At 37.6% G+C, this 26406-nt stretch overlaps 4 protein-coding genes across 4 annotated transcripts; all 4 read left to right on the forward strand.

The window, feature by feature from the left end:
- The first annotated feature begins 877 nt into the window (after positions 1 to 877).
- Positions 878 to 11209, forward strand: LOC101312791. Its single transcript, XM_004290372.1, has 10 exons — positions 878 to 1408; positions 1484 to 1910; positions 2018 to 2269; positions 2376 to 2567; positions 2659 to 2733; positions 2825 to 5236; positions 8580 to 9366; positions 9468 to 9588; positions 9999 to 10102; positions 10607 to 11209. Exons 1-7 carry the CDS (start codon positions 969 to 971, stop codon positions 8892 to 8894), a joined length of 4113 nt encoding a protein of 1370 aa, XP_004290420.1. The 5' UTR covers positions 878 to 968; the 3' UTR covers positions 8895 to 9366; positions 9468 to 9588; positions 9999 to 10102; positions 10607 to 11209.
- Positions 11210 to 17245: 6036 nt separating this feature from the next.
- Positions 17246 to 20696, forward strand: LOC101313082 (calcium-dependent protein kinase 11-like). The gene is made up of 7 exons (XM_004290373.1): positions 17246 to 17906; positions 18225 to 18368; positions 18493 to 18645; positions 18759 to 18874; positions 19062 to 19229; positions 19339 to 19563; positions 20169 to 20696. Exons 1-7 carry the CDS (start codon positions 17381 to 17383, stop codon positions 20307 to 20309), a joined length of 1473 nt encoding a protein of 490 aa, XP_004290421.1. The 5' UTR covers positions 17246 to 17380; the 3' UTR covers positions 20310 to 20696.
- A 144-nt stretch (positions 20697 to 20840) lies between these two features.
- Positions 20841 to 22485, forward strand: LOC101313566 (peptidyl-prolyl cis-trans isomerase FKBP12-like). Its single transcript, XM_004290374.1, has 5 exons — positions 20841 to 20966; positions 21059 to 21092; positions 21194 to 21255; positions 21401 to 21453; positions 22153 to 22485. Exons 1-5 carry the CDS (start codon positions 20879 to 20881, stop codon positions 22252 to 22254), a joined length of 339 nt encoding a protein of 112 aa, XP_004290422.1. The 5' UTR covers positions 20841 to 20878; the 3' UTR covers positions 22255 to 22485.
- An 832-nt stretch (positions 22486 to 23317) lies between these two features.
- On the forward strand, positions 23318 to 25878 carry LOC101313857 (pentatricopeptide repeat-containing protein At5g09450, mitochondrial-like). The gene is made up of 3 exons (XM_004290375.1): positions 23318 to 23384; positions 23495 to 23723; positions 24902 to 25878. The coding sequence occupies exons 1-3, from the start codon at positions 23350 to 23352 to the stop codon at positions 25793 to 25795; spliced, it is 1158 nt and encodes a 385-aa protein (XP_004290423.1). The 5' UTR covers positions 23318 to 23349; the 3' UTR covers positions 25796 to 25878.
- The last annotated feature ends 528 nt before the right edge of the window (positions 25879 to 26406 follow it).

Raw genomic sequence — 26406 nt, forward strand, 5'->3', positions numbered from 1 at the left:
CATAATCATCCAAAAAGAAATTCAATAGAGTATTTTTTCTTTTTTTTTATTTTAAAAATTCGATAAAGAATATGGTTTATATATAGATATCATAATTTTAAACTGTAAAAATAAAATATTAAAATAAAACTAAATTTCAATTCACAAAGATAGAAGGAAATTTTAATAAATTTACGAAATTGATTTATGGTATAAAAGCCTAACTTGGTATGATTATTAATTTGATCATTATTATGAATAAATTAATTAAATTTGGTATATACGCATCCATATTAAAATTGTAAGAAAATATTCCATATCAGTATGTAACATCCATTAATTATTAAGGTTAAGATTGTATTTTTATCTAAGAATGAAATGCAATGATTTATTAAATTGATGATGTGTCTATGTGACATGACATGCCACATAGGATTAAGACCATAAATCTTAAGCCTTATTAAGCCCCTCTAGCACTACCCTTTGGAAAATTCAAGTTTCAGCCACATTTTTAGAGTGTGCAATATGACTGCAGACTCCCTTGCTAAATCAAGTATTGATCATGCTCCTGGTCTCATTACCTTTGATGAGCCTCCAATTCATGTTATTGCTGTTTATCTGGATGATTTAGATGGTATTTCTAGAGCTAGAAAAACTGGGAACTCTGTTATTTCTTAGTTTTTTCTGTTTTTTATTTTCTTAGGCCTTATTGAATTGCTACTCCCCCTTCTGTAACAAAAAAAACTTTAATTTAATTTGAATATGCTACTTAATACTAAATTAAGTTGATCTGTTTTCCATTCTCAAAAAAGAAAAAAGAAAAAGAAAAAAAGAAAGTTGATCTGTCTGTTTTTCAATCCAAAATAAGGAGCACAAAATAGGGTCAGCAAGCGACCGGATGTAAAGCACTGCACACAAAAATCACAAGTCATCGCAAGTCTCCGTTCTCTGCAACTATCTCACTCAAGGTCTCTCCCCAAGTCCCTCTTATGGAGAAATCGGGGTCGCGAGAGCTACGATGTGTGGGGAAATTAGAAATAGAGAGGCCAAAGCCGGTAGGGTTCCTGTGCGGCTCCATCCCTGTTCCCACCGACAAACCCTTTCATTCCGCTCTGGTTCCCTCCTCCACCTCCAAGCCTCCCTCCTCCTCCTCCTCCGTTACTACAGCTCCTCCTCGTTATCGCATGCTCCCCACTGAGACTGACCTCAACACCCCTCCCCTTCTCGATACCCCCTTCCAATTTTCGGAATCAAATCTCGCTAGGAAATCCGAGGCCCTTGCCGTTTCTGGGTTGGTCGACTATGGAGATGAGATTGATGTAATTGCTCCCGCCGACATTCTCAAGCAAATTTTCAAAATGCCATATTCCAAGGCTCGCCTTTCCATTGCCGTTCAGCGAATTGGCCACACGCTTGTTCTTAATGCTGGGTTTGTACACGCCATCATTGTCTCTCTATATACTACCTTATCCGTTATCACATGTGTTTTTCTTTTTGGGTGTAGGCCTGACGTTGAAGAGGGAGAAAAGCTGATCAGAAGGCGTCAAAATTGTGCAGATCAGTCTTTGTTTTTGAATTTCGCCATGCATTCAGTTCGAATGGAAGCTTGTGATTGCCCACCAACTCATCCTGTTACATCACATGACCACTCCAATGCTTCTGTTCGCCCTGGAGTTAAACAAGATGAATTCCTTTGGGCAAGTAAGAAAGCCGGAAACAGTGCTGTGAAAAAGGCCTCCCCAGTTGGTGGCAAGCCCATGTCTTCAATGCAAGAGTCTGAAATACATAAACGAGTTGGTGATGATGGGTTTTTACGGGTTTTGTTTTGGCAATTTCACAATTTCCGCATGCTGCTAGGAAGTGACCTGCTTCTGTTCAGTAATGAAAAATATGTTGCAGTTAGCCTGCATCTATGGGACGTTTCCCGAGAGGTGAAAGTGAACTACTCTATACATTTTCTGTTTCCTCTTTCTTTTTTCCTTTTCCCTCCTATTCTTTTGTCATATTAACTTTCTTGTTTATCTGCATCTCATGACAGGTTAAACCTATAACTTGGCTTGAAGCCTGGCTAGACAATGTCATGGCTAGCGTGCCGGAGATGGCCATCTGTTATCATAAAAACGGGGTGGTCCATAGTTACGAGCTTTTGAAAACAGATGATATATTTCTGCTGAAAGGAATATCTGATGATGGCACTCCAGCTTTTCATCCTTATGTGGTACAGCAAAATGGCCTGGCTGTTTTAAGGTTCCTTCAGGAAAACTGCAAGCAAGATCCTGGAGCTTATTGGGTAAGGATGTGATTTATTTATTCGAAATTGGTATTTGTTTCTATTTTTTTTCAACAATCTTTATTGGTGCATTTCCATGAGATTCATCCTTTCTATAATCTTTCAGCTATATAAAAGTTCTGGGGAAAATGACATTCAACTGTTCGATCTTTCTGTTATTCCAAAGAATCATTCTTCTAATGATTGCGATGATAGCTCAAGCTCTCTGCCCTCTCTATTGCATAGACGGAGAAGTGATTCCTTGTATTCATTGGGGACTCTCTTGTATCGAAGTGCTCACAGGCTCTCACTTTCAATGGTGTGCAAGACATTTCTATTGTAGTCTATACATACCCTATTCACTTACTTATTTCTTACAAATAATTTTTTGTTTGTTTGAATTGCTGCAGACTCCAAACAATGTAGCAAAGTGTGCGAAGTTCTTCAGAAAATGTTTGGAACTTCTAGATGAGCCAAATCATCTGGTAGCAGTGCTACTCGATTATTTATTTTGTTTGGTTATTGCTTCCGGACTTCACTAAAAATGATAACTATAATTACTGCATTGCTGAACAGGTTGTCCGTGCATCTGCCCATGAGCAATTTGCTAGGCTTATTTTGAACAATGATGACGAGCTGGAATTAACATCTGATGTTCTGCCCGCAGAATGTGAGCTTACAGTTTGCAATGCTCAAGAAAAATCTATAGAATTTTTAAGTGGTAATTCTGAATCGTTAGTCCATGATAAGTTATTATCTCTAGTTGGAGAGGAAATGTCATGTGAAGATGGACCACGTTTTCAAGATTTAGTAATAGGTGCATCTGTGAACATGACTCTGGAAGCAAATGCATATCCTCCCAGAAAATTGATAACAGCAGGTGACATGGACTCTGGAGATTTGTCAGATTCTGTACCAAGTTTCGCTTGTGATGAAAGATCTACAGTTACCAAATTGCCTCCAACAACCACAGATGTAGTTCAGAGTATTGCTGAACCAATTTCCACAAAACTTGCTGCAATACACCATGTTTCTCAAGCTATTAAATCTCTCAGATGGATGCGGCAACTTCATATTAGGGAACCCAAGTTAACAGGCCAGGATAGTGAAACTCAAGTTGAAACTAGTAGGTCATCTTCATCTGTTGATCTTTCTGTTTGTGCATGCGGTGATGCTGACTGTATCGAAGTTTGTGACATTCGAGAATGGCTTCCCACATCCAAGTTGGACCATAAGTTATGGAAGCTGGTTCTTTTGCTTGGGGAATCTTATTTGGCACTTGGACAAGCTTATTTAGAGGATGACCAGTTACATCAAGCTTTGAAGGTTGTAGAATTAGCATGCTCTGTCTATGGATCAATGCCTCAGCATCTTGGAGATACAAAATTCATTTCTTCAATGAACAGTTGCTGGTCTTCACAGGCAAAAAATAATAATAGAAATAAAAGGTCAAGATTATGTATCCGTGAAGTGGAATTTTCAAAGAGCTCAAATGGTGATTGTCTTACTTTTGAGCAATTCTCATCCATTTACCTCTTCTGGTCCAAGGCATGGATGTTAGTGGGAGATGTGTACGTTGAGTTCCATAAAGCTAAGGATAGTATCATCTCTGAACTAGAAGAGAGAAAACATTCTACTTCAGAGGTAAAAGTATCATCTGAGGTTGTGAAAGAAGTTAAAAGGCTTAAGAAGAAGCTGGGGCAGCATGTGCAAAACTGCACTTCATGTTCTTTAGTAAACTGCAGCTGTCAAAGTGATAGGGCAAGCAGTGGTAGCAGTGCAAGTAGCAGTAGTGGACCAAGTGGTGATACACGCTCAGTAAGTTATGGCAGGAAATACATTAAAAGACCATATCCTAAGAGTAACACCTCCCCACATTTGAGAGACCTGGAAGATGACAGTCATTGTTTTGAAGTGGAGAATAAAAACATACTGGATGTTGAGTCGACGACGGTTTCTCGGTGCGATGTTGCTTTGAAAAAAGCTGGGGGAATATTCAAGTACCTTGGAGGTCCGGTAATTGGAGATGTTGAACACAATCTTTCAGCAGCCCTATGCTGTTATGAAGAAGCTAGAAAGGCATTAGGTGGTTTTCCATATAGCTCAGAAGAGCTACAATCTGTAATGAAAAAGAAAGGGTGGGTGTGCAATGAATTGGGCCGCAATAGACTCCAGAGGAAAGAACTGAGCAAAGCTGAATCTGCATTTGTAGATGCTATAAAATCATTCAGAGAAGTTTCTGATCATACCAACATCATATTAATAAACTGCAACTTGGGCCATGGAAGACGAGCAGTGGCAGAAGAGGTGGTATCAAAGATTGATGGTCTTAAGATACATTCCACATTTCCTAATGCATATGTTCATGCATTGGAGACTGCAAAATTGGAATATAGCGAATCACTCAAATTTTATGGAGCAGCAAAGGCAGAGCTGAGTGCTTTCGTTGAAGAGGCTGGCTCTGTGTTAAATGATTTGAGGACTGAGGTATGTACACAGTTTGCTCATACATATCTGAGGCTCGGAATGCTCTTGGCAAGAGAAGATATTACAGTGGAAGTTTATGGAACAGGAGTGTTGGAAGACATGCATGCAGGGTCCACTAGTCCTACTGGAAAAAAATCAAGAAAAGAATCAAGAAAGCATGAAATTTCAGCAAATGATGCCATTAGGAAGGCTCTGTCTGTTTATGAATCATTAGGTGAACTACGGAAACAGGAGGCGGCATATGCTTATTATCAGCTGGCTTGCTACCAAAGGGATTGTTGTTTTAAGTTCTTGGGGCCAGAGCATAACAGAAGCAACTTATCCAATGTTGAAAACATTATTCTTCAGCGGGTCAAGCAATATGTATCTCTGGCAGACAGGAACTGGCAAAAGGCCATGGGTTTCTATAGCCCAGAAACACATCCTACAATGTACCTAACTATTCTTATAGAGAGATCAGAGCTCTCATTGAGACTTTCAAGCCTCTTACATTCAAATCTGGTATGTTCTTGAACTCTGCGCATACATGACTATTTCTGAAAAAATATTGAGTTCTTGCTAATTACATTAACCATTTAATCCTTCATGTAGTATAGTCGTTTCTCCAATCTAGACATTTATATTGTAGTTCAAGCCTACTTCTGTTCTTTAGGCCCTTTTATTAACTTATTTGAGTCATACACTTTCACAAAATGATATTTACATGAAATGGGAATGTACAGCCCTCATCTGGAACAATTTTCTGCTTTGTCATGTTAGTTCTTAAGTTTCTTGAACCATATCTGCAAGCCATGGGAAAATTATATTTTCTCATGTTTCTGCTGTCTATATTTCCATTTTCAACTTCAAGGTAGTGCATTAGAGTTTTACTAGTGGTTACAATTTAGTATTCAGTTATATGTCGCACCCTAGGCCTGCTCACATGCAGGATGAAATTTAAGGGACAAAACGGGATACATACATTACAGCCGTTAGATCATGTCTGAACTAATCAAATGGATGAAATAGAGAATCCACTAAAACCCAGTTTTGTTTACACCCTTACCCAATCATATTCCCCATCTTCTTCTTCCCTCGTCTCATCTCAGACTCTCCCATGGCTCATATGAACCTCATGTAGATTCTTCAAAACCCAGAAGCAAACTCTTAAGAAAACACAGAAAATGACATGTCTCACCACTACAACACAAAATGCACAAACTCTTCAATCGACACCAAGCATTATGAACCCTCAAACAGTCCCGACTAGACCCGCCCCAAGATCTTAACTCCGCACTCATCCAATCCTTCAAAACCTTCAACTATGACCCAATTCCTGAAGCTTACAACTTTGTCCACAAAACCCAAACTAAGCCTCCCAACCTCCGAACTAACCCAGATCCCATCTGTTCTTGACCGCCTTGAATCCATCGAAAAAGTCCACCCACCCGAATCAATTTTTGCCAGTCTGATCAAATTCTAGGGCGGTGCCAATCTAATTGGGGATGCCATTGAGTTTTTTACAGGATTCTCAAGTTTGGGTGTGACCCTTCCTTCTGAGGTGTCGCTCAATTCAGGATCCCAAAGGGGTTTTGTGCATATCAGTTTTTTATCAAAGGTTTTTTACATGGAGGATCCTCAAGAAAGAGGTATTTTCGTCTTCATTGGTAGACATTTTCTCAAGAAAGAGGATTTTGCCATTCATATGATGGTGTGAATTGAGAGTCTGAGACGAGGGAGAAGAAGATGGGAATAAGATTGGGTAAGGGAGTAAACAAAACTGGGTTTTAGTGGATTTTCTATTCTATCCATTTGATCAGTTCAATCATGATCTAACGGCAGTGATGCATGTGTCCCGTTTTGTCCCTTAAATTTCATCCCGCATGTGAGCAGGCATTTGTCGCACCCCATCTAGAAATGTACAGTATCATAAGATATAAAGTATTTGTGTCAAGAAAATAACATGCAGTTATTCCTTTTACGATTTTTATTTATACGTCAAGATGATAATGCTCTTCTTTTTTTTTCTTGTGGTGGTTTATTATACAGTATTGAATTCTGATAGTAAGTACACTAGTGTGAAATTTTTAGTTAAATAGGTTACTAGGAAACATGCATATGGATATTTGTGCATTGAGGTTTTGTGGAATTTGTGCTAAGTTTAGGGATTTTAATGGGAGAGAATTAGGGATTTGATTACGGCTTGTTGCAGTATCAGGTTAGGAAGTGGGGAAAGGGGTGTTTGGTTTGGGAAGAGAGATCACCTTTTTTCTTTTCCATCGTTTGTATAAATGATCTCAAAGTCCTTTTTTTTTGGCGGGGATAGTGTATCAACTCTTGTGTCACCTGAGGTACATTCCGTGGTTTGAAGCACCCTTAACAACCTGGAAGTCGAGGAAACAATTTCTTTCTCAACTGTAGTTGAGAGTGTAGTGCTAGTTCGATCTGGGTCAGATGGGAGAAGGTGGTTGTTACTCTTTTGGGAATGTTATTTGTGTCAATCTTGTCCAAAATAATTGATGGACTACCCCACTCTTGCTCTGTTTACTCACTCTCGTGTAAATTTGGAAGGCTGGAGTACCTCCCAAGGGAATCACCATGTGGGGTTGGCATTCATTTCTCTTTGGAGATCCTCTGCTATGATTTAGAGGAGAAGGTTTTCGCTTTTTGCAAAGCTGGAGAGGAGAGTGGGAATCACCTGTTTTTCCTTGTTAAATTGCTTTAGCTTTCTTGAAAGGCTGTTTCAGGAGACTATTGTGTGGGGTGGCCCTTTTGAATGAAAGGAAAAGAGTATCAGTGGGGTGTGGGGATAAGAAAGGAATGGTGTTGGGAAGTTGTTCCATGGTGGCTATTTTTTGGTTTAGGATATTTCAAAAAAAAGAAAAAGAAACAACAATTTTCAAAGATTTGAGGGAAGAATATTTCAAGAACTTCTGTGTACCATTCTGTCTGTCCTGGGCATCAGTTTCCTTGTAATTGAGGGTTGGTCCTTTTTTATTGCATTTTCTTAAATTGAAGTGTTGTTGGTTAGTGTCTTTATTCATTGTTGGCTTTGTTGGTGCTTCTTAAGCTTTTCGTTTATATTACTGGAACTTTTATCCACTGCTCTGTACATTTCTATACTATTGTGAACTTTTTCCTATCTAAAAGATCAAAATGAAAATAAAAAGGATTTGATTAGTCAGTTGCATGTGAAGCCTTTGCTATAAACTTGTAATACATTCTTTAAAGAACTCTTCATATACGCTTGAACACCATTACAACTTTTCTATCACATGATGTCTTTTGTTGTAATACATTCTTTAAAGAGAACTCTGCACATACATTTGAACACCATTGTAACTTTTCCATCGCATGATGTCCTTTCCATAAAACTGCATGTGGTTGCCCTTACACAACTCTTATGATCATTACAATAGATGAGGAAATTATGTCATAACATAATTCGAGAACTGCTCGTGTACATACCATCTATCTATAAGTTGAAGTGATCTTTATGCCTTTTTAAACAATTATTCATTCGTTTTGATGACTCATTTGCTTACTATCCTGTTTATCTTCATGGGTAATGCTAATGAGCTTACTGGTAATTTTATTTTAGTTGGAAGTTATATGATTTGATAATATGTGGGGAAAATCATTGTACTATGGCTATTAGTCTTTTGAGGGCAGAATTTTGTGATAAAATGTGGGCAAAAGTTGGGTTTTAAAGGAGAAAAGTAAGCAGTTAATTTGGGGATGCAATGGACTGAAACAACCGGATGTTAACCTATTTCAGGTGTACTTGGTAAACTGTTTATGTTATCCGGTATCAAGTAAGCTATTGACATTTTCATTTGCCTGTGTCTATTTTTTTATTTTCCAGATGCTGGAATCAGCTGTGTCTTGTTTGCTTGAAGGACGGTATTTGTCGTCAGAAACAGATTCAAACTTTTTGAAAAGTGTCGACTCTGAGGTACATGCCAAATTTTGGAATCAGTTGCAGATGGTTTTGAAGAAGATGCTGGTGGTGACACTTTCAGCAGGTGGCAACAAATTTTCTGTTTCTCAGCCTCGGCAACTGCAGACTATATCCAACAGATCTGGGGATGCTGAAAAGCTCAGGGAGCTTTACAAAATATCTCTCAAGTGCACGGAGTTGAGTCAGTTGGGTGCTATGCACACCTTGTGGACCTCTTAAGGTGGGAACTAATTCATAGTTACAATATACTAAAGTAGAAGCAGAGCTATGCACACCTTGGTTCATTTACTGTTCATCGGGTTCCGCAAATGAGCTTTCTCCCTCTTTTATGTTTTTTACGGAACTGCCATGCTTATCTCTACCTATCTAGCTTGCCTCATCTGAACAACCCAAGATGTTATCCATCCATTCCAGAAAATCACTGACTTTGTTGTCATCCAAAGTTTCAGTAATATCCTTTGTTTACATAGCTTGAATGGTCTTGACGTGTTTGAAACCCAGAGCCGGAAAAGTTTTAGGGCTTGACACAGTGTAAAGGTGCTGGGAGAAGATGATGTGTACACAAAAGATGGGAGGGTTGAACCCATTGCAGAAGATGATTATGTAACACCAAAGATTGGACAGTGGATTACATAGGAAACTCAGCAGAAAAAAGTCACAGGAACATGGCACACTTATCCTTTTATCTCAGGTGCTGTTATATTAAGATTTCAAAATTAGATGTAGTTGACATAAACCACATCCAGATGTGAGATGTGCATGATTTGATTGCTGGGTTTGATTTTTAAATAGGTAATGAGCTCAAATCTGGTCATTTATTTCAAGCAACATCTGCAACAGAGCAACTAAAAGCAACTCAGCTAGGAAAATTCTTTGAGATGACGTGATACTAGAAAAATCAGAACGTCTTTTTGTAAGTATTTTTATGTTTGCTGTAGTAAGATGTCAGTTTAGAATTCCTGCAGTATGTTGATTTGAGATATCTGATTGAACATCTCCACATTTACTTTAGCAGTAGGGTAGCATGGCTAAAGATCTAATATCTCTGCATTTACTGATAAATTATAGGCATATAACAAACCTGCAACCACTTGCTTGGGAAAACAAGTGAGAGGATTTGACATAAAAAAGAGAGACGTAAAATTAGGTGTTCATGTATTAGAAATTTAACATTTTAAGCTGCAAAGCTTTACTTGAAATAAGGGGTGATTATTATAAGTTCTCAATTGATTAAAGTTTCCCTTGCAGAGATTCTTCTATTCTTTGTGCTGGATATTTGAATAGGAAAGTTATTCTTATATTAACGGTTTACTCTACTTTCAGTTTGATCTGATGCGCAAGGCGCGATGACTCCAAAAGGATCTTAATCAAATTACAGGAACTGTGAATACCTTATACTCCAAAGGGTTTGAGCTATGTTTTGACAGGTGAACTATCAGTTAGCCTCTTCCAATTTGATTTTGATCTGTTTTCTTTTATATACAGTATATGCCTTTTCCCTCTTTTTATTTTTTTATTATTATTTTAAATTTGGTTTGGCTGCATACATGTGTATGTGCACCAATTTCATTGACATTTGATAAGAATACATTTTGGTCCTGATTAGTTTCAAATGGATATTACTGCCTCTTAGTATGTTTAATCATGCGAGGGATTTGATAGAATAATTGTTGCTGGGAAGAACTTTACCTGCTAACACTGGAGCATTTTCTTAGAACATATTATATACTATCTTAACTGTTATTTAAATTTTAATTTGAAAGAATGAAAGGGTTTGGAAAGGATATTGTTTGTTAGTTTTGGTACAAAATTGACATAATACATTTTCCAGTAAGCTTTTAGGATTAATATTTGTATCTCTTACCCAAAAAGTCAAGCTAGTGAGCTACTCTTTTTACTTGTATTTTTCCTTTCCTAATGCACTTTTACAGTTTCAGGGGCAACAACAGCTTTGCTATGGAACCTTGATCATTAAGGAGCCAGAAGACTATGAAGTTTATTGAGAAGATAACCATTATGGATTGAAACATACTTGATCCCACAGTTGACGAGGTAAAGACCACTGGTTATAAATAATCTGCACTATAACAACTATGCAGCTATAATTGCAGTTAAAAGTGCAATATACACATGAGTTTCTTTGAGTTGCAGGATAAATTGTTGCATTCCAAAGGCACTCTTGACCAGATTTGTTGCTGAACAAGGATGATGGTACATAAGGCGCCTAAATACAGCAAGCAGATGAGTAAAAAGCCGGATAGTGAATCCATGATGGGCAGAAGCCTTGCAGGTGACACGCTACCATAATTCTTTGAAAACAATACCTGCTGCCTTTTCACCTCTATATCATTTTACCTTGCCATTTTGCTGTTGTTTTATCAAAGTTCATACCGGCACCAATTTTACAAGGACTGGGTCTGGACCGGTCAATCTTCCATCGTGCCCATTTTTTGTCAAGAATTCTTAGGTTCGGCAAGAACTGGGCCGGTCCCGTTGGGCCTTCGGTCTTGTTGGGCTTGGTTTGTGGGCCGTAGAAATTGGACAAAATAACGTCGAAAATATGGGAAAGAGAGGATTCGAACCTCTCACCTCCCACATGAGCTCCAAGGCAAGAACCACTAGACCAACTTTACAAGGACCAGGCCTGGACCGGTCAATCTTCCAATCTTCCATCTGGCCCATTTTTGTTAATAATTCTTAAGACCGGCAAGAGCCCGAACCGGCAAGAACCGGGCTGGTCTTGTTGGGCCGGGTTTGTGGGTCATAGAAATCGGACAAAATAATGTCGAAAATATGGGAAAGAGAGGATTTGAACCTCTCACCTCCCACATGAGCTCCAAGGCAAGAATCACTAGACCAACTTTACAAGGACCGGGTCTGGACCGGTCAATCTTCCAATCTTCCATCGGGCCCATTTTTGTTAAGAATTCTTAAGACCGGCAAGAGCACGAACCGGCAAGAACCGGGCCGGTCTCGCCGGGCTGGGTTTGTGGGCCGTAGAAATCGGACAAAATAATGTCAAAAATATGGGAAAGAGAGGATTCGAACCTCTCACCTCCCATATGAGCCCCAAGGCAAGAACCATTAGACCAACTTGTGCTTCTAATTATTATAGTACAAAACTTTTCTATATTCAGTTGTATTATGCAATACGGAAGAAATAATAACCAAAAGTTCAAGAGAGATTCAAACCTCTCACACTGCTCGCATAAAATCCAATGCGAGTTCCATTATGCCAACTTGCTATTTTTGTTATTTCAGTACAAAAGTACAATATATTCTCGTCTTAGTTCAAAAATTAAAACTTAGCCAATGCCCATATCTCGTTTCCTTCTTCTCTCACCTTCTCTCACTCAAGTCTCTTTTGCTTCGATTGATTTCGTCCTTTCACGTTTCCAGTTCATCTTTTTCTTCACATTTTTTGTTCTTTCTCTTCCCTAATTGGCCAAGGTCTGTCATAAAGCTAGTAATGATGTCTTGGAGTTGTGGCACAATACCAATCAAATCAACAAAAGATCTTTATCATATCATCATCAAATTTTCCTCATCACCAGAATTAATGGCAGCCCAGAATAAAGGAATACGGTGGATCCTTGTCCACTAGCTATCCAAATCAAAAACCAAACTCTCATAAATTAGAACATGAACTAGAGTAAGATAAAAACTAAGGAAAATGCCTAAATGCACAAAAACAGAAAAGTTAGACCCTAATCTAATGAAAAAAAAAGGTCAAAAGCCTATTCCAATAAATCTTAGCAAAAAGACCAGAATAACCTTAACCTTAGTAATTGATAACCACGGGCTCTCATCTCTCTCTCTCTCTCTCTCCAATCAGATCTCTCTCCTCTTTCTAACATCATTGGCGATGACAAACCATCACCGATCAAATCTGACTCGAATCCGGCTTCCTCCAATGCCGTCGACGACGGTCTCCACCTCTCCAAACACCTGTACTTCAGGAAGGATCCAGGCAAGTCGCCGCACAAGCCGTCGTCGGGAAAGGACAAGTCGGTCGTCGGCTGCGCCTACCTCCCGAAGTCGCCTACGGTCTACACTGTGATATCAGACCCGATGATCGTCGAAAACTCGGACATCCTAAGTACCAGCCGCACGTGCACACCACCTGCCTTGCCTCGCCGTCGACAATCCCAACGACAACACAATTTCACCGGCGATAAGAACACCCAAGCTCTCATGGAGCGCACCAAGCACCATTTAGGTAATCAAGATGAGGTCGTCTTTGTGATTTTGTGTGGTTTTTGAGTTCAATTCAATTGAGTCTTAAAATCTGAGGTTCTATAGAGTTGATGAGTTGTTTGCGCCGCTGTGTATGGAGTTGATGAGTTGTTTGCGCCGCTGTGGGAGATTGAGAAGAATGAGTGGGTACATCACCGACTGTGGAATATAGAATGGGGAAGTAAAGACAAAAAGAGAGCAAGTTAATGGTGGAGTGATTAATTTGATATTATATTAGGTAATAAACAATTATTAGAGGTAGTAAAATACTTTATTGAAGGTAGTAAACTATTTTATAACTAATTACTGGGTCAGTAACACATTACACATTACTAGGGTTAGTAATATGATTATTGGGAGTCAGTAACTGATTATTAAGGGTTAGTAACACGATTATTAGGGGTCAGTAACCGGTTACTGGGGTCAGTCAGTAACTAGTTATTGGGGGTCAGTAATTGGTTACTAGGGTCAGTAACCAGTTATTAGGGGTCATTAACTGGTTATTGGGGGTCATTAACTGGTTAGTGAGGAAATTCCGGTGACCAGAGTCCGGCGTTCGGGGAAATTCCGGTGACCGGAGTCCTGCGGCCGGTGACCGGAGTCTGAGGTTCAGGCCAAGTCTTTTCATGTTGAAGAGATGGGGGCAAAATAGTCTTAAAATAATATAGTTTGTTAAGACTTAATAAAAATTTGGCCATTTGGGCACAAAAAAAGTTTACTTTCATTCAAATGGGATCATATAAAAGATTGTCATTAGAATGGGCAATGAAGGGTTACAATTAGTACTAAATGGGCATTTTCCCTAAAAACTAAAACTAATCTAGAGTTTAGAATCAAATTTCGAAATTAGCCCAGAATCTTATCTGAATAGTCGAACATTCTTGGCTCTAACATAAGGAGGCTCTCGGGCCATAATTTTTTTTCAATATCAGAGACCGGGCCCGACCCGGCTGTTACTGGGCCCAGATCGGACCATCAAAAAATAGAAATGGGACCGGAAAAAAGCCTAGCTCGAGTTGGTCGGTCCGGCTCAATTTTGTTTTCTTTCTCGGGTTTTATGTCCACCCCTAGTTTTCTGTCAGCCTCGTTATGCCTACTTTGTATATTTGTGGATGAAATTCCAGATTTTTTTTTTCTACACGTATGGGGTTACGCTTTGACCGAGTATGGAACTGATCAAACCCACAGTTATGCTCATAGGAATAACAACAGAGAAGCTGTTTGGAATATCATGGATTGTCGGAGAAGCAAACAGTTTGATCAACATATTCTACCAGAAGAGATTCTTCAAGTACAGGGATGGATCAAGCTGAAACAAGAACCTATGATTGCCTACTATATTTTTGTATAGGTAGTGATCCCTAAAAACAAACACAACAGCTGCTAGAACAATGCACATGTAAATATACGTTTTTGCTAATAGACATCCACTATTTCTGATAAACAATGTGGTTTGCAACCTTTGTTAGTTGAAAACTAGAACGTCGTAATGGGTTGACGCCATAAACCTAACAGTGAGGAACACGGTCTGTTGCGGAACCGGGTCCCGCGGCTTGACGCAGGCATCAGACCTAGTACTATCTAATGATCTAGTATTGTAAAAGTTGATAGACTTTAAGCTTGTAACACGACTATGTCGACAGGGTCCCGACTTGAGTCCTGAGTTGTGTGTTATTTTCTGTTGCTAGTTCTCTGAATTTATAGAAGTTCACTCGAAAGCATATGGTGTCGCATAACCAAACTAAAATTTTCATGCAAGTTGGATGACCGACTTCTGGGCGATCAGATTGCCGTTTTAATAGACTGTATGTATGTACGGTGGAAGATCGAACTCCTGGGATATGTTTTGGATTGATTTCCTGCCAATTACTAAATGTTTTGGATTAATAGGATCACTCTCTTCCCCTAAATGAAAATATGCTTCTTGTAATATGTTTCTTCTGCCCTCCCTAATTATGCGATGCAGACTGCCAAATTGCCCTCTAGTCTTTGTGATAAGTTGGATAAGCTCAATCGTGACTTGGTGGTCTTGGCATTAAAAGAACTTCTGATATGAACCAGGCAATGCTTGCTAAAGCTAATTGGCGCATTTGGCATGAGGATGTTGGTCTTTGGACTAACATTTATAAAGCCAAGTATTTGAAAAATCAAAATCTTATCGATGAGCATTTTTATGCTCCTTCTGATTGTTCTAACACCTGAAGGAGTGTTATGGATGGTGCTGCCTTGCTCAAGAAAGGTCTTTCTTGGCGCATTGGAGATGGAAAAACAACCAAGTTCTGGTGGGCTCTTCCTACTGCTCATATTTCTCATGCTCTCCCAAATATCTCTAATTCTTTCACTCTTGATTGGCAAGGTTGGTTGCGTGCCCAGCTTAATTGTAAGCTCATTACTCAAAGGAATTAAGTGGTGTGATTTCTTCATTGGAGTTTGTTGGTTTTTATGGAAGTGGAGGAATAAGAGAATTTTTGATACCAGTGGTGTGTTTCCTTCTAATTCTGGAAAAATTATTTTAAGTGCTGCTGTTGAATGGAATTCTCAATTCTGCTGCTGTTAAGGCCAAAGTGGTAATGGCCTGTGATTACAACCTCCTTAAATTATCTCAGTATACCTCTCATGCTTTCCACACCTTCATTTTATTTTTAAATGCAAGCATTTACCCATTAGATCTTCAATTCAAATTTCTAAAATAACCTTGTTTATATAATTCATATATATTTCAATATATTACTTATTACACATCTTATTTACTCACCAGACCTCCAATTCTTTATTTTTTCTTTATCGATCATCAAAAACTCATTATCTCTAAAATAATTACTCATGATAATTACTTTTCACTCTACATATTTCAATTATAATTTCATTCCTTAATTTAAAAGCATCTATCTTTCATATATCTTTTAAAGTCAAATAACACAAGGTATTCGGTTTCAAAAATTATTTTTATCAACAAAACTTACTAACATGAATTAGATTTTCTCTTTCTATTTTAATTGTGCTAAACAACGATCAAGGATAACTATTTTTCTCTATGTTTGTTTTTTTTATGTAACTCATTATAGATTATTTAAATAGTTATTTAGCTTTCATCGTTTTTTTTTGCATATATATATATATTCTTTCACCTTGTATATGTATGATAATATATAAATTTTTATGTCACATGATCGATATTGATTATAGTTTTTGTTTTTATTAGATATATAAATGCTTTAATAATATGAAATAATAAAAAAATGAAAATATATAAGAAAAATAGAAAAAATACAATATGTTATTATTGAATTAAAAAGTCTAAAGAGAATAAATATATTATTTATTTTTATATAATTATAGTCTTTAATAATTATTTTTTGTCATTTAATAACTCAAAACAGAGTGAAGTTAAAATGAACAAATTTAAAAATCTCAGTAACGCACTCTTTGTTCATGTATATGAAATGAGAACTTTTTCCCTGTGAATTACTCTGTAATACTGACCTCTGTTTCTTCATCAGACTTAACAACGACTTGACAGAGTTGGAGTCGGGAAAATCACATTATTTTCTGATAATAATCAATTAAACTATAGACTCATGAGAGACGAACCCAGATAAGGATGCATATGAAATCCTCCCCCATTTCATCATCATGAACCAAGCTTTCGTAGTCCTTTCGATCAAGATTAGATCTACCTAGAGAGAGATGCAGAATCAACAGTCCAAGGAGCGCATTATGATGACTTCAATTCCGGAGCCATCCAAGGGGGTGAGTATTCTTTAATTTGTAGTTCGATTTCTTTTCCGACGCTGGATCTATTTCTAGAGGCTTAGAACCGATTCGATTTTATTTTTATTTCTTGGCAATGAGGAATGGGACTCTGGGACCGAATTCTCGATCTCTGGATGTCATCTTTTCATGGATAGGTGAATGAGTTCAACTGTGCAAGTCTGCAGCAGTTTCTGGGTTTGAACTTTGCATCTAGAATTTCTGGGTTTCCAATTTAAACTTTAATTTCTTTTTCACTTGGACATTTAGTTTTTTTGTATGGTTAACTGAGTTTAGAGGGCTGTTAGATGAGTTGGACAGAATAGATAGTTGTCAACAGATGAGTGGAGAGACGAGGAAGGAGACAGGAAAACTGAGACAGAGGAGGACGTGAGCCACCACAATAGTTGATGGGATTTGAGCAAAAATGTACTCCAAAGAAATAGGGGATTGAATAGAAGAAGAAGAAAAAAAAAAAAAAAAAAAAACGAGAGAAAAAGGGGATAGTGGTTCCTAGTCTAACGTATTTTTAGAATCGTAATGCAGAGACAATGTAAGTAGGTAAAGATGTAGCAATAAAGCTATCCACATGTGATGCATAGAGACTATGATAAACAATTTCTCTCTCCAAACCTTGAAATGAATGAGAAAGACAAGGGTAGGGAAGAGGAGGACATCATTTAGAATATCAATCTGGGTTGATTCTGGTAGCAATAACAATGAAGAAAGCGAGCACTCATACAGTATTACCTTATGAAACCCCAAAACTGAGAGATCATTACCTGATGGGCAAGAAACTTGGGCAAGGCCAATTCGGAACCACATATCTATGTACACACAAAACTACAGGGGAAATGTATGCTTGCAAATCCATCCCAAAGCGTAAGCTCATTTGCAGAGAAGACTACGATGACGTTTGGCGGGAGATTCAGATCATGCACCACTTGTCTGAACACCCATTTGTGGTTCAGATCAAAGGAACATATGAGGATGCTGTGTTTGTGCATTTGGTCATGGAGCTTTGTGCTGGTGGTGAGTTGTTTGATAGGATTGTTAAAAAGGGTCATTACAGTGAAAGAGAGGCCGCTAAGCTCATAAAGACAATTGTTGGGGTTGTTGAGGCATGTCACTCTCTTGGGGTCATGCACAGGGATCTCAAGCCTGAGAATTTCTTGTTTGATAATCCTTCTGATGATGCCAAGCTCAAAGCCACCGATTTTGGCTTGTCTATCTTCTATAAGCCAGGTCTTTCCTTTCTTATTTTAATTCTTATTAGATCTGATTTTATTCTTTATCCAAATGCAAGCTGTAATCTTCATATGAGTTGGATGATTTTTTTTCTTTAATTCTTTTGGCTGGTTAATCATATGGTTTGATATAGATTCAAGTTTCTGTTATTGATCCTTAATTTTCATCACTATCACCTTTGTTATGTTGAATTAATATTTTCATGAAATTGGTCTGAAAGTATGGAACATTATTAGGTTTTGTTTGATATGTGATAAAACATACAACATGACTAGCTTATTTTGTTTTACATTTTTCGTTTCTCTACTGCTCCAGGACAAGTATTTCATGATGTCGTTGGAAGTCCCTATTATGTCGCACCAGAGGTGTTGTCAAAGATTTATGGACCTGAAGTGGATGTGTGGAGTGCTGGCGTTATACTTTACATTCTATTGAGTGGGGTGCCTCCTTTCTGGGCAGGTAGTTATCCTGATGAGTTACAATTATACAACACAGACTGTTAAAAGTATTAGTCAAATATCATATATTGTCTCTGTTGACTCCTTAGCATATCAAAGTACTAACAATTCCTTATATTTTTCAGAAACTGAAGCAGGGATCTTTCGACAAATTATGCAAGGCAAAATAGACTTTGACTCCGAGCCTTGGCCTAGTATTTCAGAAAGTGCAAAAGATTTGATGCTAAAAATGCTTGAGAGAGACCCAAGAAGAAGAATAACTGCCCATGAAGTCTTATGTGAGTAGCTATTATCTACAAAAAAAACAGTATCATATGCTAAACAGGAAAGCTTATATCCATACAGTAGCTAGCTTTGTTAAACTCATCAACGGGTTTCTTTTGTTGATCAGGTCACCCATGGATTGTTGATGATAGGGTTGCCCCAGACAAACCGCTAGACTCTGCAGTTTTATCTCGACTCAAGCAGTTTTCTGCAATGAATAAGCTAAAAAAGATGGCTCTTCGTGTAAGTCTTATAATCGATCAGTTCACAATTTTACATGTTCTGTAATTTTCCCAGTCAAAAATACATTGGCTCGATTTCGTTATCCTCCTCACATCTTCTATAACTTATTTTAAAAAATATATATGTAATTGCTGGTGAATATATTAATTTGAATTTCCATGTTCTTATTTCGTTTTATTGTTTGCAGGTTATTGCAGAAAGACTTTCAGAGGAAGAAATTGGAGGTTTAAAGGAGTTGTTCAAGATGATTGATACTGATAATAGTGGGACAATAACATTTGAGGAACTTAAAGTGGGATTGAAAAAAGTGGGCTCAGACCTAATGGAATCTGAAATCAAGTCTCTTATGGAAGCAGTTAATAGATCACAATAAACTTATATTAGCAATAATATTTGTATCCATTCTTCCTTTCATATTTTGGATTACCCTACTACTAAACTCTTTACTTCCTCATTGTTGACAGGCTGATATAGATAACAGTGGAACAATAGATTATGGTGAATTTCTTGCTGCTACGTTACACATGAATAAGATGGAAAGAGAGGAGAATTTGATTGCAGCCTTTTCCTTTTTTGACAAAGACGCCAGTGGTTACATTACCATTGATGAGCTTCAACAAGCTTGCAAAGACTTCGGTCTAGGTGATGTTCATCTTGATGATATGATCAAAGAAATTGATCAGGATAATGTAAGTCTGTTGCTAATGTTTTTTTCATGTCCATTCGCTATATATGTATCAACCACCATCACCGCAGTTAACTGCAACATATGCTCTTATTCTTTCTTGTGCAAACTGTCACAACAGTTACAACTTCTAGTTCTACAATTCTATTTCTTAGCAGCCTTAAATAACTACTACAAAATAGGAAGACAAAGAGAAATAACTAGAATATGCAAATAAACTTTTGTTGCACTAAATTCCACATTATTGCAGACATGTTTGAGTTAATATAAGAAGTTAAAAGTGGTAGTCGAATGAAACCTGCATCTTTAACATTACATATTTCTTGTCATCTTGTGTATGCAATACATTTTAGAATACATGCATTATGTTTGGTGCTGCGTGAGATCATGAACTATAAGTTCAAATGTGGTACAATATGTGATTCAGTTTTTGTGTGTTAAAGCCTAGTAATTTGAAGTAGAAAACATTCTGTCTTCCACTCTTGGAATTCCCATGCCATATTTCTCAAAGTTATCTTATAAACATTTATACGAGGCACATTAGATACATACAAGCGATAGAACGTCATCAAAATAGTTAGTCTAATTGTATCATTTCACTTGTTACAGGATGGGCGTATTGACTATGGGGAATTTGCTGCAATGATGAGAAAGGGTGGTGATCATGGTACTATAGGGAGGAACAGAACTGCTTCTCGCAATTTTAATTTTAATTTGGCTGATGCTTTCGGAATAAAAGAGTCTACATGATAGACTAACAAAAAGCAATGTCTTCTTCACATGCAATTGTACTAGGAATTAAATAGCTACAACTCTTGTGTTGCTTGATTATAAGGGATCTGTCTATTTGTAATGATTGCTATCATTTTGAAGCTCAAAATCTGTTACTGTTACTAACTCATTCTGTTGGATTATAAGCAAAAACATAAAAACCATGATTACAGATTTACAGTGTCATAGGTGATTCAGTGTGATACTGTCATAGGTTCTGTTTGTTTGTGGCTCTTTTAGGGTGGGAAGCATGATTCAGTGTCATACTAAGATGATTAGTACTACACCCACTGTGCTCTCATATGTCTCTGTATAGATAAAGCACAATTAGGAATAAGCAGGGTAAAGCACAATTTGTATAGACCATATTAATCAAAAATGTTACCTGCCAAGCCCTGGGTTTGTGACTTGTTTAGCATGGCCCATATTTTAAGGCCCATACCCATGGTGGAGGCCTGGCCCGAGGCCCATTTTAACTTTCTTTGGAAAACTATCTAAGAGAATCACTCTAACCCTAAATCGAAGCAGCACCGCACCGAGAAAAGAAGATGGGAGTGGAGAAGGAAGTTCTGAGCGCTGGAACTGGTCCCAAACCGGTACCAGGTCAAAAGGTCACCGTTCACTGCACTGGTTATGGTTAGTTGTTCAATTTCTTCGTCCTAATTTGATTCTGTGCTTTGATTCCGCTTTTGTGGTTTGATTTTTACTGTGCTGCTGCTGCTTTGTAGGAAAAAATGGTGATCTCAATCTCAAGTTTTGGAGGTAAGGGCGTTTCATGTCAAGGAAAGACTTCATTTGGAATCGCTCAGACTTGTCTTTTTTGGTTAAATTATATTGTGTTTCGTCTTTCTTGTTTTCTGTAGCACTAAGGACCCTGGTCAGCAGCCTTTCAGCTTCAAAATTGGCCAAGGTTCTGTTATAAAAGGTAACTCTCTTGTTTCCTTTATATATGTAGATGTACACAAATGGGTGTACAGCTAGTTAGAGATTCAGACCAAAAAGAAAAGAAAAAGTACCCTGTATCTATACATCTGTTTTTAATTTTTTTTTTTTGGGGAACCAATTTGTAGGGTGGGATGAAGGTGTCCTTGGAATGCAAGTTGGAGAAGTTGCTCGCCTGCGGGTATTATTCATCTTCTGTTCTTATTTGAGTTTATTCAGATTTACATCCAATGAATACAGTGAATGTAGAAAAAATCATTTGGTTTGTTGTTAATGACGTGCTCAGAATCCTCTTTAGGATAAGAACACTCTTCTCATTGGGAATTGAAATAAATTTTTTTTTTTAAATTTAATATATTTTTCATTTCGGAAAAGAGACAAAATCATGAATTCAATTCCTTTTTTTTCACCCCAACGATCAGGAATTGTATCTGCATAATTCACCCCCAGCACAAAAAGACGAATGCCATGTAAGAACAGTCTGCACTATAAGTTATTGAACTTCCGAGTGAAAAGAAAAACGATAATATAACTGAAAGCACCTCCTGAACAGGAATTATTTTAGCCCAAAGTACCAATCAACTAACCAACATATACTATCACACTATGTATCTATAGAATTGATGTTGCCTCTATCTATGTTTCTACAATTTTATCTGTAGTAGCTGATACCAGCATCTCTTGGTTTCGAGAATCTGATTTTATAACTTTTGGTTTCTATTATTTTTCTGCTGTCTTTGTTTTTATTATTATTTTTGTTGTCTCATGCCATTTCCAAAACTAATTGCTTTAAGATGTATGATCTTTTCATTTCATTGGTGTGCATCTTGTATGTCAGGTATTAGAATAAGACTCCAACATAACGATTATGATTTTGCAGTGCTCTCCAGACTATGCATATGGATCTGGCGGATTTCCTGCATGGGGGATACAACCTAATTCAGTTTTGGTTTTTGAGATTGAAGTTCTAAGCTTGGAGTGACATCAGGGAAGAGTGGAAATATCTGCAATTCCATATGATGTGTTATCCTAAGTAGCCTGCTTTTCCATGGACATGTCCAATTTATATGAAAGTAAAATGTTATATTCAAATATTGGTAAGTATGGCATTGTTCAGTGTATTCTGCGGCATGGATCAGCTGAAACTGTACCCTGATATGAAATGATTTGTCAAGTTTTGGCATTTCTGAAAATTATAAAGCATTTATTCTGATAGGGTGCGTATGATCAGCGGAATTGGAGTAAGATCATTGGCAAGTGTTGTCACCTGCAAACCTCTTTAGACTTTTTACTTTTTAGATGCTCCATCTTTCTGTTAATACTTAAATAGGGGCTATTAAACAGTCGGCCACGTTACCAGACCGATGATTACATAATTTCATAATAAGACCAAGTGAAATCATAAGGATACCTGTTGTAGTGTTTTCTGAGCCATCAGTTGGCTTGCTTGATTTAGGGGTTGCATGTGAACAGATAGAGTTGGTGATTTTGCTATACCTTGCATATGTCTGATTCAGCAAGTAACTGAGTCTTGTTTTAGATTTTGAAATAGAATATTCGTTCTATTATGTGACAATCTAGCTCGTATTAGAGGATAAAGCAGGTTAGAAAAAAAGAGTAAAAATGTTTATGCGGTGTTGGAGGTTGCCTTCATTCTGGGCTTTGGATTTATGTCCTTGACTATATGTTAGATATGGTTCACTCACCGGAACGAATATGTCAAATACAGCGAAAAATCTCATTGACATGTCTCATGCTTTAAACCATCCCTCATCTAGTCCCAGCTGGAAGATCTCTCCCATGTATAAGGAATCTGGTCTCAACAAATCTGAAGTAAAAGATATAAAGTACCATATGTGAATCCTACTGGAGCACTCCGAAGTCCGATCCCATCCCGTTCCCGATCGAGATCGGGCCTTAAAACGACCGTCTTGGAGGACTACAACGCATGCTGACGTGGTCATTTCGCTACATGTTTTTTGACTTTTTAACCTCATGTCGAAATTTGACATGAAAGGAAATAGCAGTACCAGGTTGGGTAATATATACCGCAGCCAGACACTATAGTTGAGCGGCGATGGCGTCTCGGTCACTTTTCGTTAATCTCAGACGGTAAGCAACATCAATTCCGTTATATATATTCCCATTTCTCGGTTTGGTTACCTGAACATGGAAATCGATAATCTTAATTTGGAAGCTCCAAGAATCTGAGTTTCTGTTAGAAAATGCAGTGCGAGCAACACTTGTCTTTCAAGATCGTTTTGTTCAGGTGCTCTGAGCCAGGAAATTGACGACCTCAAGTCCAGAATCTTGAGGGTGAGGCTGCCCAAGAGAAGTGTGACCAACGTTCTTGAGAGATGGGTCCATCAAGGCAACCAAATCACCATCTCAGAGCTTCGCCAGATCTCCAAGGAGCTTAGGATGTCTCAGCGTCACAAGCACGCTCTCGAGGTTTGTACTCTCTATTCTTCCTTACCAAATTCATTGTCTTCAATATTTTAGGGCATATATTTGGTGGAGTTTTATTTTTCTCTCATATCAAAACCATTGGGATTTTTTTTAGCTAGAACATAACCAATAGTACTCAGATGGTTATGAAAATGATGAAGGAGTGAAACTCTGTCTACTTAGTGCTTAGTGTAGCAGCTGGTTTAACCATTCTTGAAAATTCAAGGGTGACTTTCAAGTATCATCTTAAGCCACAGGCTAATCATTGAGAAATCGATGTTGAAATACCAACCCCATGAATTCCCTACCATTGGATTACAGTTGAAAGGGAAACTATGATCAGTTGCTCAACTGCCTCAATTTGTAAGAGTATATGTTGGGAAATGTATCAAATAAAGATGATCAAGTAATGAATTCAAAACTTATGATTAGTTGCTGCTGTGATAATACTTTGTTAGTGAGTTTCTTTTTTTCTTTTTCTTTTTTTGGTTACAAACGGGGCCTAAAAGACCCAAAAAAGAGAAAGAATAAGATTTCAGACTAAAATTTGTTAGTGAGTTCTTTGATGTCTGGGAAGAATTTTTGTCTCCATATTATATGTGCTCGCACGTTATGGGTAAGTAATGAGTTTTGGACCCAAAAAAAAAAAAAACAGGTAGGCTGGTCCTGGTTACTTTTTGGGATATGCCATTCAAAATGTTATAATTTTGAGTTATATATGACAGTTGTTCATTGTTATATTTAGTTATGCGGCATTCTTGTATTCTGTTTTTGATTTTTGATTTATTCTTTTAAAGCTCACAAAAGATTCAAAAAATTCTGGAACTAGAGGTTTGTTGTTTTCATATCTTTTACGGGAAAAAAAAAAAAGCCAGCACCATTACATGGGGAGCCTGCATGAAGGACATCTCCAGTATTGACCCAAGGCATTGAGCAATTGGTTTTGGTTTGCAGTTTCATAGTGTGCAGGAGTTTTCATTAATTCAAACTATGTTTTCGGAAACTAAAAATTTTATACTCCTTTTTTTGTGTTTTTGTTTTGTTTTGTTTCTTTTCAAACAACGATCAAAATTGGAACGGTAACTGTAATCATCATATGTCTCTTTCAATTTACAGTAGCAATCAAAATTTTCCTAAAAAATAAGTGAATTTCTGTTTTGTAATTAGTACAAATGTTGCAGGTATCTGAGTGGATGCTCGCCCATAATGAGTTTGAGTTATTAGATTCGGATTATGCAGTCCGCCTTGTCTTGATGACAAAAGTCTTTGGTATTGATGCTGCAGAACGGTACTTTGAAGGTTTACCTCCTACTGCAAAAACTAGTGAGACATATACTGCTCTCCTTCACTGCTATGCTGCAGCGAAATTGACTGAAAAGGCTGAGGACCTCTATGAGGGAATCAAGGATTCTAAGCTGTCCCTTAGTGCCCTTACTTACAATGAGATGATGACTATGTACATGTCAGTTGGACAAGTGGAGAAGGTCCCTTTAGTTATTGAAGAACTAAAAAGGCGGCAGGTTGCCCCAGATATCTTCACTTACAATCTTTGGATAAGTTCATGCGCTGCAATGCTAAAGATTGATCAAGTTAGATGGATATTAGATGAAATGAGATATGATCCTGGTTTTACTGAAGGCTGGGAGAGATACATTAACCTGGCCAATCTGTATATCAATATTGGTCATCTAGTGAATGCAGAATCCAACGCCCTGGTTGAACCTGAGAAAGGAATCACACAAAGCGAATGGATAACGTACGACTTTCTCATTATTCTGCATGCTGGTTTAGGAAACAAAGGTAGAATCGATCAGATATGGAAATCCTTGATAATGACGAAACAAAAGATGACAAGTAGAAATTATACTTGCATTATTTCCTCATATATAATGCTTGGGCAGTTGAAAGAAGTGGGAGAGGTTATTGATCAGTGGAAGCTTTCAACCGCTGAAGATTTTGTTGTTTCTGCCTCTACGAGAATTTGGAATGCATTCAGAGACATTGGGTTGACAGAAAGAGCCCAAGACTTCCGCACACTTCTGATTCAGAATAATTGTGATCCTTTGAGTTCATGAAAGTAGACCTTGAAAATGAGTTTTGTTTGAGATAATTGAACGAAAAAGGAGCCCATTTTGTGGCGTCTGGACATCCCGATGGAATAATAAACAGTTGCCCGAAATTTGCATGTTTGATTTGTTTCTTATTTTCCTGGCAAAATTGGTATTCTTCCCAGAGTTCTTCTGTTTAGACTTTTTCCAAAAAAAAAAAAAAAAAAAAACTAGACGATAAGGAATAATCAGATTTGGATGTTTCGAATCAATTTATCATTGCAAAGTACAGATTAGTTCTCGAAAACTATTATTTACGACACGATGAAGATGAAGAATTCCAGTATCATACAAATGAGAGAAGTTTAGTATCCACTTGCATTCGAATCTATTGCTTCCAGATTCGTGCACCCACTTTAAAATGGACTTGGATCAGTTATTATTGATTTGATTTCCATGCAACACCTTTTCCTTGGAATCGAAAAATGACATCGAAGTGTGTAGTTTATAGAGTACGTATGAACAAAAAGTCACAAGTTACTTCAGTTTTCCGCATGCAGGTGCTGCTCTCAAGGTCAGCTAGCTTCAAAATCTGCGATCCATTGTAGTCACCTAGCAGCTGGTTTGGACTTTGGTTG

This window comes from Fragaria vesca, linkage group LG2 (assembly GCF_000184155.1).
Source record: "Fragaria vesca subsp. vesca linkage group LG2, FraVesHawaii_1.0, whole genome shotgun sequence".
Classification (NCBI taxonomy): domain Eukaryota; kingdom Viridiplantae; phylum Streptophyta; class Magnoliopsida; order Rosales; family Rosaceae; genus Fragaria; species Fragaria vesca.

Bases quoted from the DNA above. Each gene is read 5' to 3' on its own strand.
- LOC101312791 (XM_004290372.1), top strand. From the start codon at position 969: ATGGAGAAATCGGGGTCGCGAGAGCTACGATGTGTGGGGAAATTAGAA. The intron at 1,409-1,483 runs GTTTGTACACGC...TTTTGGGTGTAG, and splicing joins ACGCTTGTTCTTAATGCTGG to GCCTGACGTTGAAGAGGGAG. The intron at 1,911-2,017 runs GTGAAAGTGAAC...ATCTCATGACAG, and splicing joins TATGGGACGTTTCCCGAGAG to GTTAAACCTATAACTTGGCT.
- LOC101313082 (XM_004290373.1), top strand. From the start codon at position 17,381: ATGAAGAAAGCGAGCACTCATACAGTATTACCTTATGAAACCCCAAAA. The intron at 18,646-18,758 runs GTGAGTAGCTAT...TTTGTTGATCAG, and splicing joins AACTGCCCATGAAGTCTTAT to GTCACCCATGGATTGTTGAT. The intron at 19,564-20,168 runs GTAAGTCTGTTG...CACTTGTTACAG, and splicing joins AAGAAATTGATCAGGATAAT to GATGGGCGTATTGACTATGG.
- LOC101313566 (XM_004290374.1), top strand. From the start codon at position 20,879: ATGGGAGTGGAGAAGGAAGTTCTGAGCGCTGGAACTGGTCCCAAACCG. The intron at 21,256-21,400 runs GTAACTCTCTTG...ACCAATTTGTAG, and splicing joins CCAAGGTTCTGTTATAAAAG to GGTGGGATGAAGGTGTCCTT. The intron at 21,454-22,152 runs GTATTATTCATC...ATGATTTTGCAG, and splicing joins GAGAAGTTGCTCGCCTGCGG to TGCTCTCCAGACTATGCATA.
- LOC101313857 (XM_004290375.1), top strand. From the start codon at position 23,350: ATGGCGTCTCGGTCACTTTTCGTTAATCTCAGACG. The intron at 23,385-23,494 runs GTAAGCAACATC...AGTTTCTGTTAG, and splicing joins CTTTTCGTTAATCTCAGACG to AAAATGCAGTGCGAGCAACA. The intron at 23,724-24,901 runs GTTTGTACTCTC...CAAATGTTGCAG, and splicing joins GTCACAAGCACGCTCTCGAG to GTATCTGAGTGGATGCTCGC.